This window comes from Melospiza melodia, chromosome 31 (genome assembly GCF_035770615.1).
Source record: "Melospiza melodia melodia isolate bMelMel2 chromosome 31, bMelMel2.pri, whole genome shotgun sequence".
In the NCBI taxonomy this organism is placed as follows: Eukaryota; Metazoa; Chordata; class Aves; order Passeriformes; family Passerellidae; genus Melospiza; species Melospiza melodia.
The window spans coordinates 1,652,912-1,669,867 of NC_086224.1; the positions used below are offsets into that span (position 1 = coordinate 1,652,912).

The window sequence follows — 16,956 nt, forward strand, 5'->3', positions numbered from 1 at the left end:
GGTAGCCCCGTGCGCCCTCCGGACCCCTCTGCCGGGCTGTCCCCGCTGCTGCTCACGGGGTTTCGTGAGGCCAGGCAGGGTCCCGGTACCGGCTGCGGCTCCCGGGGCACTGGGCACCGGCTCCAGCCCCCCGGTGGGACCGTGCCGCTGTAGGGTCGCTAACGGGGGAGCGCTAACGGTGCTGTCAGCCCCGGGGGCTCTGCCGAACCGGGCACAGCGGGCCGGGTCCCCAAGACCCCCCGGTTTGTCCCCGGGAGTGGGAAGGGACGGTACCGAGCCGGTACCGACGTGTACCGGGAGATACCAAGGGAGTAACGGGGCGGTACCGGGGGGTATCACGGGAGGTGCTGGGATGGTACCGGGATGGTACCGGGTATTGAGGGGGTACCGGGATGGTACCGGCGGGTACTGAGGGGGTTCCGGGATGCTACCGGAGGGCATTGAGGGGGCACCGGGATGGCACCAAAGGGCACTACGAAGTTCTGGGTCTCTTCCGTTCACCGTTCGGCCTCCCGCGGGCCCGGGCCGGGCTGAGCTCATTTTCCAGCTCCCGGGCGCTGTTCCCGGCGCCGCCGCCCGCCAGCAGCCGCCGCTGTTTCCATCGGGCCGGCCAGGGGCTCCCCGCGGGGACCGGGCGGGGGCGGGACCCCGCGTCATCCCCCCCGCACTGGCACCGGGCGGGAGGAGCCCGGGGGTACCGGTGCCGCTGAGCACCGGAGAGACCCAGATGGGCACCGGGCATAGCGGTACCGGGGGTACGGGAGGTACCGGGGGCACACCGGGAATGGGGCAACGGAGATACCGGCACCGAGAGGGCTCCGGGGATAATGGTACCGGAGATACCGGCACCGGGAATGGTGACACCGGGGATACCGACACCGAGAGAGAGATACTGGGCATAGCGGTACCGGGGGCACACCGGGGGCGCTGATTCTGACACCGAGAGAGAGATGGGCACTGGGCATAGCGGTACCAGAGGCACCGGGGACACACCGGGAATGGGGCAATGAAGACACCGGCACCGAGGGGGCTCCGAGGATGCCAACACTGAGGGGACAGCGGGGATAGCGGTACCGGAGATACCGGCACCGAGAATGGGGGCACCGGGCTACCGACCCCGAGAGGTTACCGGAGGTGGGGACTGAAGTGATGCCAGCACCGAGGGGGCATCGGGGGTGGGCGCAACGAGGGGACACCGGAAACACCGGCAGCAAGAGAGCGCCGGCCACGGAGGCACCGGGGCACGGTGCACCGGCAGCGAGGAGACACCGATGGGACACCGGGGATACCCCGGCCACCGGGGCCTCCCTCCCCGCTCCGGCGGCCCCCGGGGGGGATCAGAGGGGAAGCGAGGGGCGCCCGAGCTATTTTTAGCCGGGGCCGCGGGGGTATTTTTAGCCGGGGCCGCGGGTGCGTCAATGGAACCCCGCGTGCGTCACGGCCGCGCCCCCGCCGGGGCCGCCCCCCCCGTGCGTCACCGGCCCCGCGCCGCCCCGCGCGTCACCGAGCGCTTAAGAGAAAGTAGTGGCGGGGCCGGAGCCCGGCGGAGCCCGCGGAGCGGCCGTGGCAGGAGCACGAACCGGAGCGCCGCCGCGCCGGCACCCGGGTACGGGCGGCACCGGGATGCGGGGGGCACCGGGGGTCGTGCGGGCAGTGGGAGGGGCACGGTGCCCCGGTGGTGTCCCGGTGGCACCGGGGGAGCGGGAGCCGTTTGATTCACGTCGGGCGCGTCAGGTGGCACCGAGGGGATCCCGGGTGGGGCATCCCGGTGGCACCGGGGGCTCAGGGCGGTGGGCGTCCCGCAAGGTGCATGGATGTGGGAGGGTGTCCCGGTAGCTGGCGCGTCCCGGTGGAGCCGGGGCTGGCGCGTCCGAAGGGCGCTGTGGAAGGAACTCCCGGTGTCACCGGCGAGAGTCGGGGGTGCCGGTGGAAGGCACCGGGCGGTGCGCGCTGTGCGGGGTTGCCCCTTGTGGGTAGCCGGTGGCGCCGGGAGGAACCGAGCGTGCACGGGAGGTGCACGGGATGGGGCGTCCCGGTGACGCCGGGAGGAGCTGGGTCAGGAGTGCCGGTAGCACCGGGGGTCGCGCGGCCGGCGGGAATTGACAGAGCGACCCCCGGCCCCGGGGGTCCCGGGACGAGCCCGACACCCCCCTCTCCTCTGTGAGGAGCTGCGCAGCACCGGGAGCGGCTCCTTGGTTCCCCCATCCCGGCACCTCAAACCGGGACACAGGGAATCCCCATCCCGGGGGTTGGCAGCGGGCAGAGCCGCCCCACAGCGGGCATCAGCCCCGGGATCCCCGAGCAGAGCGGGCACGGAACCGGAGAGGGCAGGCGGGAACGCGCGGGCAGCACCGGGAGCTGGCAGCGGAGAGCACCGGGATGTGCGGGCAGCCAGCCCCGTGCGGGCAAACCCCCCGTGCCCACCGCTGCTGCGGCATTACCGGGCACAGCAGGTGCCGGCAGGGACGTGGGCAGCGGGAGCCACCCCCGGTGCCACCGGCTGCTCTCGCCCGCCCGCGGCTCGGGGCCCGGTGCCAGCGGCTGCCACCCGCCCGTGCAGGCGGCAGCGTCGGGGCTGGGCACGGACGGGCAGCTGCCCTCCCTCCCTGCCAAAGCAGGAATCTGCAAACAGAGCCCGGCCGTGGGCAGAGCAGAGCAGAGGCTGCTGCGGGAATCTGTGCCCGCTCCTCGGGGGGACAGCGCAGAGGGGACCCCAAATTCTGTCAGCGAGTGGGAGGGAGGAGAAACGTCCGAACTGGGAGCGCGGGAAGGGTCGAGGAGTTGCATCTGCCGAGCTTTTCATGCAGGCAAGGAAACTCCCGCTGGCACAGACAGTGTGCCCTGAGGGGTGCACCCAGCTCGGCCTGAGGTGCCCTGGGCTTCATTCGGGGACAGGAGGCAGCTGTGGGGTCGCTGCTCCCTCTGCCCCCGGCTGGACACACACAAACCCCACGGGCACCGCCCGCAGGGGGCTGGGGGCCGGTGCCATCCCGCGGGTGCCAGCGCTGGAGCCACGCTGGGTATTTTTAACCGCGGCTCCTGGCGGGGTGTCGGCTTTCCTGGTGCCCCAGAGAGCTGCCCAGATTTGGCTGGGGGAATCCGGGGGCTCTGGCAGCGGGGGCCGTGCCAGGACGTGGCCGGGGGCCAGCGCAGCGCGACCTTTAAAGGTCTGCGAGATGAATTACATTATCGTCTTGCCACGGGGGTCACTTCTGGCTTGGCTTTCAGCTGGACACAGGGCTCTGCTCGTCTTATGTCCCACCAGGTCCGTGCACACAGCCCTGGGGAGCTCCAGGGACACAGGGTGGGCTCCTCTCCCCCTCACCTGCGCTGATGTTCCCAAAAAGCCCTAAAAGGGATGATGGGGGAAGTGGAGTCCTCAAAATCCAGCTCGGCCCTAACTCCAGCTTGGCTTGGCCAGCCCGAGGGCTTGGGAATCTGCTGGCCACATTCCTCCCTCCTTTCCTTTCGGGGCCTTTTGCTAAGCCAGCGTTTTGGGCAATGTCCTTTGCACCCATTGGCTGTGCCGTGACCTTTCCTGGGGACACTGGTGGCCGCCACCGCACTGCCAGTGGCCATGGAGGTGCAGCTCCAGCACGAGAAGAGCCCTGGGGAGGTTCTCACTGTTCCCACCCTGTCCCCATCCTCTGTCTGGATGCCAGAGGGGCTGTACTGGGTCCCCTGGATTTCTGCTGGGGAGCCTGAGCTGTCCCAGGGTGACACCTGGATTTGTCCTGGGGTGACGCCTGGATTTCTGCTGGGGTGACACCTGGGTTTCTGCTGGGGATCCCGAACTGTGCCCAGGGTGACACCTGGATTTCTGCTAGGGATCCCAAACTGTGCCCAGGGTGACACCTGGATTTCTGCTGGGGATCCCAAACTGTGCCCAGGGTGACACTTGGATTTCTGCTGGGGGAGACCCAGCTGGTGGGAGGTGACAGCTGGATTTCTGCTGGGGTGACACCTGGGTTTCTGCTGGGGAGGCCCAGCTGTGCCCAGGGTGACACCTGGATTTCTGCTGGGCGTGACACCTGGATTTCTGCTGGGGTGACACTTGGATTTCTGCTGGGGGAGCCCCAGCTGGTGGGAGGTGACACCTGGATTTCCGCTGAGGTGACGCCTGGATTTCTGACACCCCTCTCTCCCCGCAGAGATGCCCTGCATCCAGGCCCAGTGCAGCACCACGGGCGCCGGCCCCTGCGAGCGCTGCCCGGCCGAGCTGCTCAGCCCCGAGGGCGGCCGATTCCCCATGGAAGTGGCCGGAGCCGATCTGGCGGCCGCCGCTCCAGCCCTGCCCAGCTTCAGCACCTTCATGGACGGCTACGCCGGCGAGTTCGACGCCTTCCTCTACCAGCTGCCCGCCAGCGGCCAGCCCAGCGCCGCCACCGCCTTCAAGCTGGAGGATTTCCAGGTGTACGGCTGCTACCCCAGCGCTTTTGGGGGGCAGCCGGACGAGACCCTGTCCTCCAGCGGCTCGGACTGCTACGGGAGCCCCTGCTCCATCCCCTCGCCCGCCACGCCCGGCTTCCAGCCCCCGCCGGCCGCGGCATGGGAGGGCTCCTTCGGGCCGTACTCGCCGCTGCCGAACTACGAGGCCGGGCAGCCCTGGGCTGAGCCAGCCAAGAGTGGGGGGTCTCAGCCTCCCTTTTTCGCCTTCAGCCCCCCGGCGCCCAGCCCTGCTGGCTCCCCGGCGACCCTCAAGGGGCAGCTGGGCCCCTCGCCCCGTGTGGACCCGCGGCTGCTGGACACGGACGCGTTTCCCCCGAGCCAGGGGGGTCCCAGGGGGTTCGGGGGGCTGCCCTTGGCTCCCAGCTCGCCGCTGCTGGAGGGGCCCAGCAAGGTGCGCAGCCCCGGGGCGGGCGAGGGGCGCTGCGCCGTCTGCGGGGACAACGCGTCGTGCCAGCACTACGGCGTGCGCACCTGCGAGGGCTGCAAGGGATTCTTCAAGGTGAGGATACTCCCACAGTGCTCTGCGGCGGCGGGAGGATGCCGAGGGGTGGCCCGGGCAGGGACGCGGAGCCGGATGCTGGGCCGGAGAGGGAGGCACGGGAGGACAGAAGGGTTTTTGTTGAGAGCTGAGCGCCCCCGGGCTGAGCTCGGCCGCTCCTTCCCCACGCGCAGCGCACAGTGCAGAAGAACGCCAAGTACATCTGCCTGGCCAACAAGGACTGCCCTGTGGACAAGCGGCGCAGGAACCGCTGCCAGTTCTGCCGCTTCCAGAAGTGCCTGGCCGTGGGCATGGTCAAAGAAGGTACCAGAACCCTCCCCGGTCCCCTCTCTGCAGCCTCTGTGGCTGCTCTTAGGACAGGCACTCACTGCAATCCCAACACAGTGGTCCGGACCGACAGCCTGAAGGGGAGGCGGGGCCGGCTGCCCTCCAAGCCCAAGCAGCCGCCGGATGCGTCCCCCGTCAGCCTCATCACCTCGCTGGTGCGGGCTCACATCGACTCCATCCCCAGTGCCACCAAGCTCGACTACTCCAAGGTAGGGCTGGTGCCACCCCACGCCCTGCCCAGGGCCGTGGCTGGGGCTGCGGTTGGATCCTGACCCATCCCCATCCCAATCCTGACCCATCCTCGTCCCAGTTCCTCACCCATCCCCATCCCAGTTCCTGGTGCTGTCCTCATCCTGTTCCTGATCCAAACTCATCCCTGTTGCTAACCCAACAGTTCCCGACCTGTCGCCATCCCAAATCTTGATCCCATTCCCACCCAGTTCCTCACCCATCTTCATCCCAGCTCCTGATCCCATTCCCACCCCAATTCCCAATCCACCCCTGTCCTAGGTCCTGACCCATTCCAGTTCCTGACCCATCCCCATCTCAATCTTGACCCATCCCCATCCCAATCCTGACTCATCCCAATCCTGGCCCATCCCAGTTCTTCACCCATCCCCATCCCAGTCCTGGATCATCCCCATCCCAGTTCTTCACCCATCCCCATCCAGTCCTGGATCATCCCCATCCCAATCTTGACCCATCCCATCCCATCCCATCCCATCCCATCCCATCCCATCCCATCCCATCCCATCCCATCCCATCCCATCCCAATCCTGACCCATCCCCATCCCTATCCTGACCCATCCCATCCCAGTTCTTCTCCCATCCCCATCCCAGTCCTGACCCATCCCCATCCCAGTCCTGGATCATCCCCATCCCAATCTTGACCCATCCCATCCCATCCCATCCCATCCCATCCCATCCCATCCCATCCCATCCCATCCCATCCCATCCCATCCCATCCCATCCCATCCCATCCCATCCCATCCCATCCCATCCCAATCCTGACCCATCCCCATCCCTATCCTGACCCATCCCATCCCAGTTCTTCTCCCATCCCCATCCCAGTCCTGACCCATCCCCATCCCAGTCCTGGATCATCCCCATCCCAATCTTGACCCATCCCATCCCATCCCATCCCATCCCATCCCATCCCATCCCATCCCATCCCATCCCATCCCATCCCATCCCATCCGAATCCTGACCCATCCCCATCCCAGTCCTGACCCATCCCATCCCAGTCCTGGATCATCCCCATCCCAATCCTGACCCATCCCAATCCTGACCTGTGCCCACCCCACTCCTGATCCATCCCCACCCCACTCCTGACCCATCTTAGTCCTGACTCATTCCCATCCCAGTTCTTTACCCGTGCCCATCCCAATCTTCACCCATCCCCATCCCAGATCCTGACCCATCCCCACCCCACTTCTTCCCCCGTGCCCACCCCACTCCTGACCCGTGCCCACGGCAGTTCCAGGAGTCAGCCCCGTGCCCGTTTGAGAAGGAGGACTCGGTGGACGTGCAGCAGTTCTACGACCTCCTCACCGGCTCCATGGACGTCATCCGCAAGTGGGCCGAGAAGATCCAGGGCTTCAGCGAGCTGCCCAAGGAGGACCAGGACCTCCTGCTGGAGTCAGCCTTCCTGGAGCTCTTCATCCTTCGCCTGGCGTACCGGTGAGCCCCGGGGCAGCCCAGAGCAGGGGGTGACACCTGGGTTTCTCCTGGGGGTGACACCTGGGTTTCTGCTGAGGGGTGACACCTGGTCTTCTGCTGAGGGTGACACCTGGGTTTCTGCTGAGGGTGACACCTGGGTTTCTGCTGAGGGTGACACCTGGGCTTCTGCTGAGGGTGACACCTGGGTTTCTACTGGGGGTGACACCTGGATTTCTGCTGGGGGTGACACCTGGGTTTCTCCTGGGGGAGCCCAAGCTGGGGAAGGTGACACCAGGATTTCTGCTGGGGGTGCCTGAGCTGTGCCCGGGGGTGGCACCAGGATTTCTGCTGGGGGTGCCTGAGCTGTGCCCAGGGGTGGCACCTCAATTTCTGCTGGAGGTGCCTGAGCTGTGCCCGGGGGGTGACACCTGGATTTCTGCTGGGGGTGACACCTGGATTTCTGCTTGGGGTGCCTGAGCTGTATCCGGGGGTGACACCTGGGTTTCTGCTGAGGGTGACACCTGGGTTTCTCCTGGGGGAGCCCAAGCTGGGGGAGGTGACACCTGGATTTCTGCTGGGTGAGCCCCTGAGCTGTGCCCAGGGGTGACACCTGGATTTCTGCTTGGGGTGTCTGAGCTGTGCCCAGGGGTGACACCAGGATTTCTGCTGGGGGACCTCGAGCTGTGCCTGGGGGTGACACCCTGGATTTCTCCTGGGGCATCCCAAGCTGTCCCCAGGGTGACACCTGGATTTCTACTGGGGGAGCCCAAGCTGTCCCCAGGGTGACACCTGGATTTCTGCTGGGTTGGCACCTGGATTTCTGCTGGGGGAGCCCGAGCTGTGCCTGGGGGTGACACCTGGATTTCTCCTGGGCAAGCCCCAGCTGGGGGGAGGTGACACCTGGATTTCTGCTGGGGGAGCCCAAGCTGTGTCCCAGGGGTGACACCTGGATTTCTCCTGGCAGCTCCAAGCCAGAGGAAGGCAAACTCATCTTCTGCAACGGCGTGGTGCTGCACCGGCAGCAGTGCGTGCGCGGCTTCGGCGAGTGGATCGACGCCATCCTCGAGTTCTCCCAGAGCCTGCACCGCATGAGCGTCGATGTCCCCTCCTTCTCCTGCCTCGCCGCCCTCGTCATCATCACAGGTGAGATCCTCCCAGCTCCAGGCTTGTCGCTGTCCCCATCGCCACCTGGCGTCTGTCCCCGCCGTCCCTCCCACACGCTGTCTGTCCCCGCAGACCGGCACGGCCTGAAGGAGCCCAAGCGGGTGGAGGAGCTGCAGAACCGCATCGTGGGCTGCCTCAAGGACCACGTGGCGGCAGCAGGGCCCGAGCCCGGCCGCTCCAGCTGCCTCTCCAAGCTGCTGGGCAAGCTGCCCGAGCTGCGCAGCCTCTGCACCCAGGGCCTCCAGCGCATCTTCTACCTCAAGCTGGAGGATCTGGTGCCGCCGCCACCCATCGTGGACAAGATCTTCATGGACACTCTGCCTTTCTGAGTCCCCGGCAAGGGGCTGCCATGAGCCCCTGACCTGCCTGGGGACATCTGGGACCCGCCCTGGGTAACCCTGGTTCAGTCCAAGGATGCCTGGGAACCCTCTGGGCATCCCTGGGATGCCTGGAACATCCCCTGGGTACCCCTAGATCAGCCCTGGGATGTCTGGGACCCTCCCTGGGTGACCCCCAGAATGCCCAAAAACCACCTGGGGTATCCCTGGATCACTCCCGGGACGCCTGGAACCTGCCCTGGTCACTCCTGGATCAGTTCTGGGATGCCCAGGACGCCCCTGTGGACTCCTGAACGACCTCTGGGACACCTGGGACCCCCCCCCAGGCCATTCCCAAGATTCCATGCATACCCCTGGATCACCCCCAGAACCCCTGGAACCCCCTCCTGGGTCATCCACAGGATGTCTGGCACCCCCTGGGCACCCCAAATCGCTCCTGGGATGCCTGGGACCACCCCTGCATCACTCCAGGGATGCCCGGGATCACTCCCAGGATATCTGGAACATCCCCTGGGTACCCCTAGATCAGCCCTGGGATGTTTGGGACGCCCCCTGGGTGACCCTCAGAATGCCCAAAAACCACCTGGGCATCCCTGGATCACTCCTAGGATGCCTGGAGCCCCCTCCTGGGTCATCCACAGGATGCCTGGCACCCCCTGGGCACCCCTAGGTCGCTCCTGGGATGCCTGGGACCACCCCTGCTTCACTCCAGGAATGTCTGGGATCCCCTGGATCACCCCCAGAACCCCTGGAACCCCCTCCTGGGTCATCCACAGGATGTCTGGCACCCCCTGGGCACCCCTAGGTCGCTCCTGGGATCCCTGGGACCACCCCTGCATCACTCCAGGGATCCCTTGGGTCACTCCCAGGATATCTGGGTCCCCCCCTCAGATGCCTGAGTCTTCTTGGGGGCACTTTTTGGGGTGCCCCACGTGCCTTCACGGCTCAGGGCGCTGCCTCCCAGCAGCCCCGGTGCCGTCTTCCCCGGGGGCATCGCCGGCGCGGTGCCCTCCTCCCCTGTAAAAACGCCCCTGATGTAAATAGCGCCGGCCGGGTCCTGTACAGAGCGGGGGGCATGAGCGAGGAGTGGCTCCGGCCCCCTCAACCCCCCCTTTATATATATTTTTCTGATTTTCCCTCTTTTTGGCCATTTTCTGTATATAAACTTGTCCGTACAGTGAGAGCCACTGGGCGGGACCTTTGTCCCTTGTGTTCCCTTTTAGTTAAAATTCGGGGATTGGGAAACAGGAGGACACGGGAGCTGGGACAGGCAGACTGGGGACAGTTAGAGCTGGGGACAGGAGCTGGTGTCAGCCGGGCTGGGGACAGTGTAGATGTCAGAGCTGGGGGCAGCTGGGACACTTGGGCTGGATGAAAACAAGACGCTGGAGCCGGGGAAAAAACAGAGAACTGGAGCTGGGACAGCCGGGGTGATGGAGCCGGGGACAGCTGGAGTCAGGGTGCCAGAGCTGGGGACAGCCAGGCCGGGGCATCTGGGGACAGCTGGGGCACTTGAGACGGCGACAGCCGGGATGCCAAAGCGGCGACAGCCGGCCCGGTGGATCTGGGGACAGCTGGGATGCCAAACCGGGGACAGCCGGGACAGTGGATCTAGGGACTGTCAGGGCTCCAGAGCCGGGATACCAAAGCTGGGGACAGCCGGGGCTCCAGAGCCGGGACAGCCGGGGACAACCGGGATGCCAAACCAGGGACAGCCGGGGCTCCGGAGCCAGGATGCCAGAGCTGGGGACAGCCAGGCTGGTGGATCTGGGGACAGCCGGGATGTCAAACCGGGGACAACCCGGATGCCAAAATCGGGGACAGCCGGGGCTCCAGAGCCGGGGACAGCCGGACCGGTGGATCTGGGGACAGCTGAGATGCCAAACCGGGGACAGCCGGACCGGTGGATCTGGGGACAGCTGGGATGCCAAACCGGGGGCAGCCGGGGCTCCAGAGCCGGGGACAGCCGGGACAGTGGATCTAGGGAGTGTCAGGGCTCCAGAGCCGGGATACCAGAGCTGGGGACAGGCGGGACTCCAGAGCGGGGACAGCCGGGACGTCAAACCGGGGGCAGCCGGGGCTCCGGAGCCAGGATGCCAGAGTTAGGGACGGCCGCGGCTCCGGAGCGGGGACAGCCGGGGACAGTCCGGGCTCCGGAGCGGGGACAGCCGGGGACAGCCGCGGCTCCGGAGCCTCACGTTGCCCACGGCGCTGCCCTTGAACCGTCACTCACCCCCGGCTGCCGCCGCCCCGCACCTGTCGCCCGCCTGATTTATCCTCCCCAAAATAACCGGGAAGCGTGACCGTGATCCCCGCTCGTGTTCCTGGGGACGTGGCCGCTGGCAGGGCCAGCCCTGGCGGGGGGGTGGTGGCAGCGTTTGGGGTCCCCAGCCCAGGAGTTGGGGACAGAGCCGGGGACACCAAAGCAGGAGGGTGACACGCGTGGCTGATTTGTCTCCCGGCTTGTCGCCTTCCTGCTGCTGGGGACAGCCTGGCCCCGGAGCAAACTGAACGGGGACACTCTGAACAAGGGCCACATTGAGGCTCGGGGCCGGGGGCGCCCGCAGCGACAAAAAACAAGGGTCCCTCTGTCCCCCCCGCCGCCGCCCCCGCCTGGGGACAGCGCTGACGCACGGCGGGGCCGCGAACGGGAACCGGGGCACGGTGGGCACAGGGTTGGCACCGGCGCGGTTGCTCTGTCCCCTCCCCACAGCTCAGAGCTGCCCTCTGCCACCTTGTCCCCATCGCTGTCCCCGTTCCCTCGGCACGGGCTGCTGCGGGAGGGACGGGGACGGTACCGGCAGGGCCGAGTGAAAGCAGCTCCGTGGAACCGGCGGGCGGGCCCGGGGCTGCTCGGCACAGACGCGGCCGTGTCGGTGTGTGCCCGCACGGTGACACGGTCACATTCCTGCTGCGACCGACACCGAGCCGTGTGTCCCCATGGCAGGATGGCAGAGCAGTGCCCCAAATGTCCCCTTTCCCTGTGTCCCCATGTCCATCCGTCCCCTGTTCCTGTGTCCTCCAAGTCCCTGAGTCCCTGCTCCCACTGCGCCCCATATCCACGTGTCCCCATATCCATCCCTATCCCCATACCCAGCCATCCCGCTGTCCCTTTGTCCTTCTAGTCTTCATGTGCCTTCATCCACTATCCCCCCGTGTCCCCATATTCTGTGTCACTCTGTCCCTTGTGTCCATCTGTGTCCCCCGTTTTCTTTATTTCTCCTGCTGTCCCATGTCCTTGTGTCCCTTCATACCCACGTGTCCCCCGTGCCCTTCTGTCCCATGTCCCCACAGGTGTCACCCACATCCCTGCTCACACTGCACCCCATATCCACGTGTCCCCGTGTCCATCCTATCCCCATATCCAACCATCCCACTGTCCCTTTGTCCCTCTAGTCTTCATGTCCCTTTATCCAGTATCCCCCACGTCACGCTGTCCCTTGCGTCCGTCTGTCCCTGTGTCCCCCCCTTTCTTTATTTCCCCTGCTGTCCCATATCCTTGTGTCCCTTCATATCCAGGTGTCCCCCGTGCCCCTGTGTCCGGTGTCCCCACGCGTGTCCCCCCCGTTGTCGCCTTGTCCCCGCAGGGGTCAGCGGGGGACCCCGGCCCCGCTGCAGTACCCCCGAGGAGCCTCCAGAGCTGGGGGCGCCATGGAGCAGGTGAGACGCTCTGGGCTGCGGCCTTCCAGCTCTATGTCCCTTTTGGAACGAACCAAGCAGCAAAGAGGGGAATCCGCGGACTCGGAACGGCCAATCCACCTCCGGTGACACCCCGCTGGCGGGAACGGCACCGAAAGGGAAAAATGTTAACGGAGTCAAGTTCAGAGTGATGAAATACCGTGGTCATGGCCGGGAGGGTGGCTACGGTGCCGGTGGTGTGTTCTGCACCCCCCCCGCGTAGATGGGATGATCCACCTCCCTCCTCTGTGCCGTCAGATGGTCGGGCCCGGGCGGTGAGTGGGGACCGGGGCCGGGCCCGGGGACCGAGGGGGGACCGCGGCCGGGCCGGGGCTGAGGGGGCGCAGGGACCGAGGGGGGACCGGGACCTCGAGCCTGGAGGGAGCCTGAGGCGCTCCGTGGGAGACTGAGGTGGGCTCGGGCCGCGACGTCTGGGCCTGTGTGGTGTTTTGGGGGACCCAGCCGGGATCCCCCGGGCTCCTGTGAGGTGGGGGTGGGCCCGTACGGGGACACCCGGGTCCCTCAGGGGTATAGGATCCACGAGGGGACCTGAGCAGGACATTTGGGTCCCTGAGGGGACCTGACCAGGACATTTGGGTCCCTCAGAGTATTAGATCCCTGAGAGGACCCGATCAGGATATTTGGGTCCTTCAGGGGTATTGGATCCATGAGGGGACCTGAGAAGGACATTTGGGTTTCTGAGGGGACCTGAGCAGGACATTCGGGTCCCTTCTGGGGTATTGGATCCCTGAGGGGACCCGACCAGGACATTTGGGTCCCATCCTGGGACACCTGGATCTCTTTGGCACACCCAGTCCTGGACCCCCCTGAACTTCTGCGAGGGCCCATGTCTGTGGGATGTGAGAGATTTCAACCAACCCCATCTCTGTGGGGCTGTGGGGGGCCTGTACTGAGGGTGCCTGGATCCTTGTGGCATGTGGGGCACCCAAATCAGGACATCTGGGGCTATGGTGGGGGTCTATACCAAGAGTGCCTGGATTTTTTTGGCATGTGGGGGACTCAAATCAGGACATCTGGGGCTATGGGGGATCTGTACCAAGGATGCCTGGATCCTTGTGGCATTTGGGGGATTCAAATCAGAGCACCTGGGTCTCTGTGGGGTCTATACCAATGGTGCCTGGATTTTTTTGGCATGTGGGGGATTCAAGTCAGGACACCCGGCTGGGTCCCTGTGGGCTACCAGGACACCAGCACACAGTGGGGAGGCAGAGGGGCTGTCACCCAAGCCTGGCAGCCCCCAACCCCCCCTGTGCCACCCTCGTGTCCCCTCAGCAGCCGCTGCTGTGGCCCCTCCAGCGCCGGCCCCGCCATGAACTGCCGCGCCGAGGTGCTGGAGGTGTCGGTGGAGGGCAGGCAGGTGGAGGAGGCCATGCTGGCCGTGCTCCACACCGTCCTGCTGCACCGCAGCACCGGCAAGTTCCACTACAAGAAGGAGGGCACCTACTCCATTGGCACCGTGGGCACCCAGGACGTGGACTGCGACTTCATCGACTTCGCCTACGTGCGCGTCTCCTCCGAGGAGCTCGACCGCGCTCTCCGCAAGGCTGTGGGGGAGTTTAAGGTGAGAGGAGGGAGAATGGGGAGCATGGAAGGGGTTAAAGGGAAGCCACACATCTGCAAGGGTGCCCCAGGATGGAGCAGGGGGCTCCTGTGGGTGGATTAAAAGGAGCAGTGTAGGGGGACACATATGGGTAAATTAAGGTGATGTAGAATGTAATCTTATCCCCCAATGAGTTGTAGCTGGACTAATTAGTAAAAGATTAGGAGCTACACCTGTAGCCAATAAGAACAAGTGGTGTAAAAGAGTGGATTGGTGGGATCTGGACTCAGATGATTACTGCAAGGACCAGGAAGAGTCAGTGTGTAGAGGAACTGCTTACAGAAAACATCGAGGAGGCACAAAACTCTGAGGGTATGGAATCCTTGCACTGTAATGATAACAGAACTCTTGATATAAAAGATAACAGCTGAGGGCTGAAGGAGACTGAGAGGAGACTCCTCAGCTTCATCCCCAGGGCAGCTCTGGTCTCTGCTCCGTGGGACAGTGACAGCACTGAGAGAATGGATAGAGCTGTGGCAGGGAAGGGGTGGGATGGATATTGGGGAAAAGCTCCTTCCCCCACAGGGTGGTGGGGGCTGGAACAGCTCCCCACGATGTGGTCATGGCCCCAAGGCTGCCAGAGCTCGGGGAGTGTTTGCACACTGCTCTCAGGCACTGGGGTGGGTCTGGATGATCCTTGGGGGGTCTGTTCCAGCTCTGTGATTCCATAAACCCCAGTGGGATGTGCCTGGGGAGGGTTGGTCAGTCCCTGCTCCCCCGTGACCCCCGGGCTGCCCCGCAGGACGCGCTGCGCAGCTCCGGCTCCGACGGCATGGGGCAGATCTCCCTGGAGTTCTACCAGAAGAAGAAATCCCGGTGGCCCTTCTCGGATGAGTGCATTCCCTGGGAGCTGTGGACCATCAAGGTGAACGTGGTGAACCTGGCCAACGAGCAGGAGCGGCAGATCTGCCGCGAGAAGGTGGGGGAGAAGCTCTGCGAGAAGATCATCAACATCGTGGAGGTGATGAACCGCCACGAGTACCTGCCCAAGATGCCCACCCAGTCCGAGGTGGACAATGTCTTTGACACCAGCCTGAAGGACGTGCAGCCCTACCTGTACAAGATCTCCTACCAGATCACGGACTCCCTGGGCACCTCGGTCACCACCACCATGCGCCGGCTCATCAAGGACACGCTGGCGCTGTAGGGCTGGTGTCACCCAGGTAGGGTCACCGTGGCACTTTTGGGGCAGTGACTCTGCTTGGATCCCCTCCTTCACCTCCAGAAGGCTTCTGGGAGGAGCTTGGCTTGGCCTAGCCTGTAATTTGGGGGTTGTTGCTCCTTGGTTTTGTCCATCCTGGAGAACTGGCTCAGTGGCTCCGGCCTGGCTGATGACCGGGGTGAGTCCTCAGGGCAAGGGTGGCACCAGCCCTGAGTGGTGCTGGGGCCTGGCAGAGGGTGCTGGGGGTCAGGGTGACACCCCACCCCACCCCTCTGCAGCACACTTGGTGCCACACAGCCAGTGCTGGCCGTGTCCCTTATCACCACCTGTCCCCAGTGTCACTCCTGTCCCTGGGGGGCCAGAGCTGCCCCAAAAATAAAAGAGTTTCTGCTTTCACACAGAGCCTGGTCATGTCCTGGCTGTGGGGGCCATGGGAGGGGGGAATGGATGCTGAGGCTGAGCTGGTGGTCCCAAATCACATCCAAAACCAAGGGGCTGAGCTGGGGGGTCCCCATTGCTGTGGGGCTGAGCTGGGGGTCCCCATGGCACACTCACACCATGGGGCTGAGCTGGGGGTCCCCAGTGTGATGGAGCTGAGCTGGGGGACCCCAGTGTAGTGGGGCTGATCTGGGGGTCCCCATGGGGGATTGAGTGCTATGCAGCTGAACTGGGGGTCCCCATGGCACACTCACACCATGGGGCTGAGCTGGGGGTCCCCATGGCACACTCACACCATGGGGCTGAGCTGGTGGTCCCCTGAGCCATGGGGTCCCCATTGCACCCCAGTGCTGTGGGGCCGAGTGCCTGCAGTGGGGACAGCCAGAATGGGGAGCCCCCAACTGCCCCCCAGGGCACCTCAGGAGGGGGCTGGGGTGACTCCCCCTTCCCTGCAGGACTCTGCACCCCTCCAGGGGGGCTCCAGGGCGGGGCAAAGCTGCTGCCCCTTGCCAGGGGGGGGCACCCAGGGCCAGTGAGCGTGAGGGGGGCCGTGGAGGGAGGATCAGAGAGTTCCTGACATCACTTAAACCCTCGCGTCTGTCACCGCCACACTCCGCTCCCGGGAGGAAGACAAGGAGGAGGAGGAGGAGGAGGGGGACATGAACGCCACCCGTGAGGACACGGGGCTGAGCGAGGCCGCCCAGATCGCCGTGGTGCTGGTGCTCTGCCTCGCCGTCACCTTCGCCATCCTCTTCCTCGGCTGCAACCTGCTCCTGCAGGCCGAGAGCCTGGCAGCGCCCACGGCGCAGGGCGAGCGGCGCCTGTCCGAGCCTGACCCTGCCACCGAGGGCACGTAGGGACCCAGCCGGAGCCTCACGGATGGACAGATGGACAGACGGACGGCTAGGTGCAGATGGACAGATGGACACGGACCAGCACGGATGGACGTGGCCGGGCAGGAGTGTCCTTGGCTGCAGCATCTCCAGTGACCCTTGGGAATGGAGCAGGATGTGCACTGGGATCCTGGCCTGAGAGGCAGATGGACAGATGGACGGCTGGGTGTGGATGCCTGTAGCACCTCTGAAGGTGTGGGACGGCGCTGGGGGCTTGTGTGGGTGGATGTAGGGAATGGGCAGTGAGCCCAGTGGATGGACAGACGGACAGATGGACACAGATCAACATGGATGGCATGGCTGGACAGAAGCATCCTTGGCTGCAGCACCTCCAGTGACCCTTGGGAACAGGATGTGCACTGGGATCCTGCCCTGAGCAGCGGATGGATGGATGGATGGATGGATGGATGGATGGATGGATGGATGGATGGATGGATGGATGGATGGATGGATGGATGGACAGACGGACGGACACGGACCAGCACGGATGGACATGGCCAGACATCAGTGTCCTTGGCTGCAGCATCTCCAGTGACCCTTGGGAATGGAGCGGGATGTGCACTGGGATCCTGCCCTGAGCACAGGGGACTCGGGTGCCTGGATGTCACTGAGAGCAGGTGGGACCCGCCTAAGCCTGGCGGACGGACGGACAGATGGATGGATGGATGGACAGATGGACACGGCCAGACAGCAGCATCTTTGCCCACAGCATCTCCGAGGATCCCCAG

The 16,956-nt window shown here is 65.1% G+C and overlaps 2 protein-coding genes across 5 annotated transcripts; both read left to right on the top strand.

Annotated features, from left to right (window-relative positions):
- Positions 1-1,538: 1,538 nt before the first annotated feature.
- On the top strand, positions 1,539-9,619 carry NR4A1 (nuclear receptor subfamily 4 group A member 1). 2 transcript variants are annotated; one of them, XM_063179269.1, is made up of 7 exons: positions 1,539-1,606; positions 4,152-4,948; positions 5,122-5,251; positions 5,333-5,484; positions 6,753-6,955; positions 7,899-8,077; positions 8,171-9,619. In XM_063179269.1, the coding sequence occupies exons 2-7, from the start codon at positions 4,154-4,156 to the stop codon at positions 8,425-8,427; spliced, it is 1,716 nt and encodes a 571-aa protein (XP_063035339.1). In that variant the 5' UTR covers positions 1,539-1,606; positions 4,152-4,153; the 3' UTR covers positions 8,428-9,619. The 2 variants fall into 2 exon arrangements, with proteins under 2 accessions (XP_063035339.1, XP_063035338.1); XM_063179268.1 differs by having other exon boundaries at positions 7,899-9,619.
- Positions 9,620-12,207: 2,588 nt separating this feature from the next.
- ATG101 (autophagy related 101) lies at positions 12,208-15,293 on the top strand. Of its 3 annotated transcripts, none has more exons than XM_063179314.1 (3): positions 12,208-12,389; positions 13,408-13,696; positions 14,478-15,293. In XM_063179314.1, the coding sequence occupies exons 1-3, from the start codon at positions 12,343-12,345 to the stop codon at positions 14,880-14,882; spliced, it is 741 nt and encodes a 246-aa protein (XP_063035384.1). In that variant the 5' UTR covers positions 12,208-12,342; the 3' UTR covers positions 14,883-15,293. The 3 variants fall into 3 exon arrangements, with proteins under 3 accessions (XP_063035384.1, XP_063035385.1, XP_063035383.1); XM_063179315.1 differs by lacking the exon at positions 12,208-12,389 and adding an exon at positions 12,509-12,525; XM_063179313.1 differs by lacking the exon at positions 12,208-12,389 and having other exon boundaries at positions 12,550-13,696.
- Positions 15,294-16,956: the final 1,663 nt, after the last annotated feature.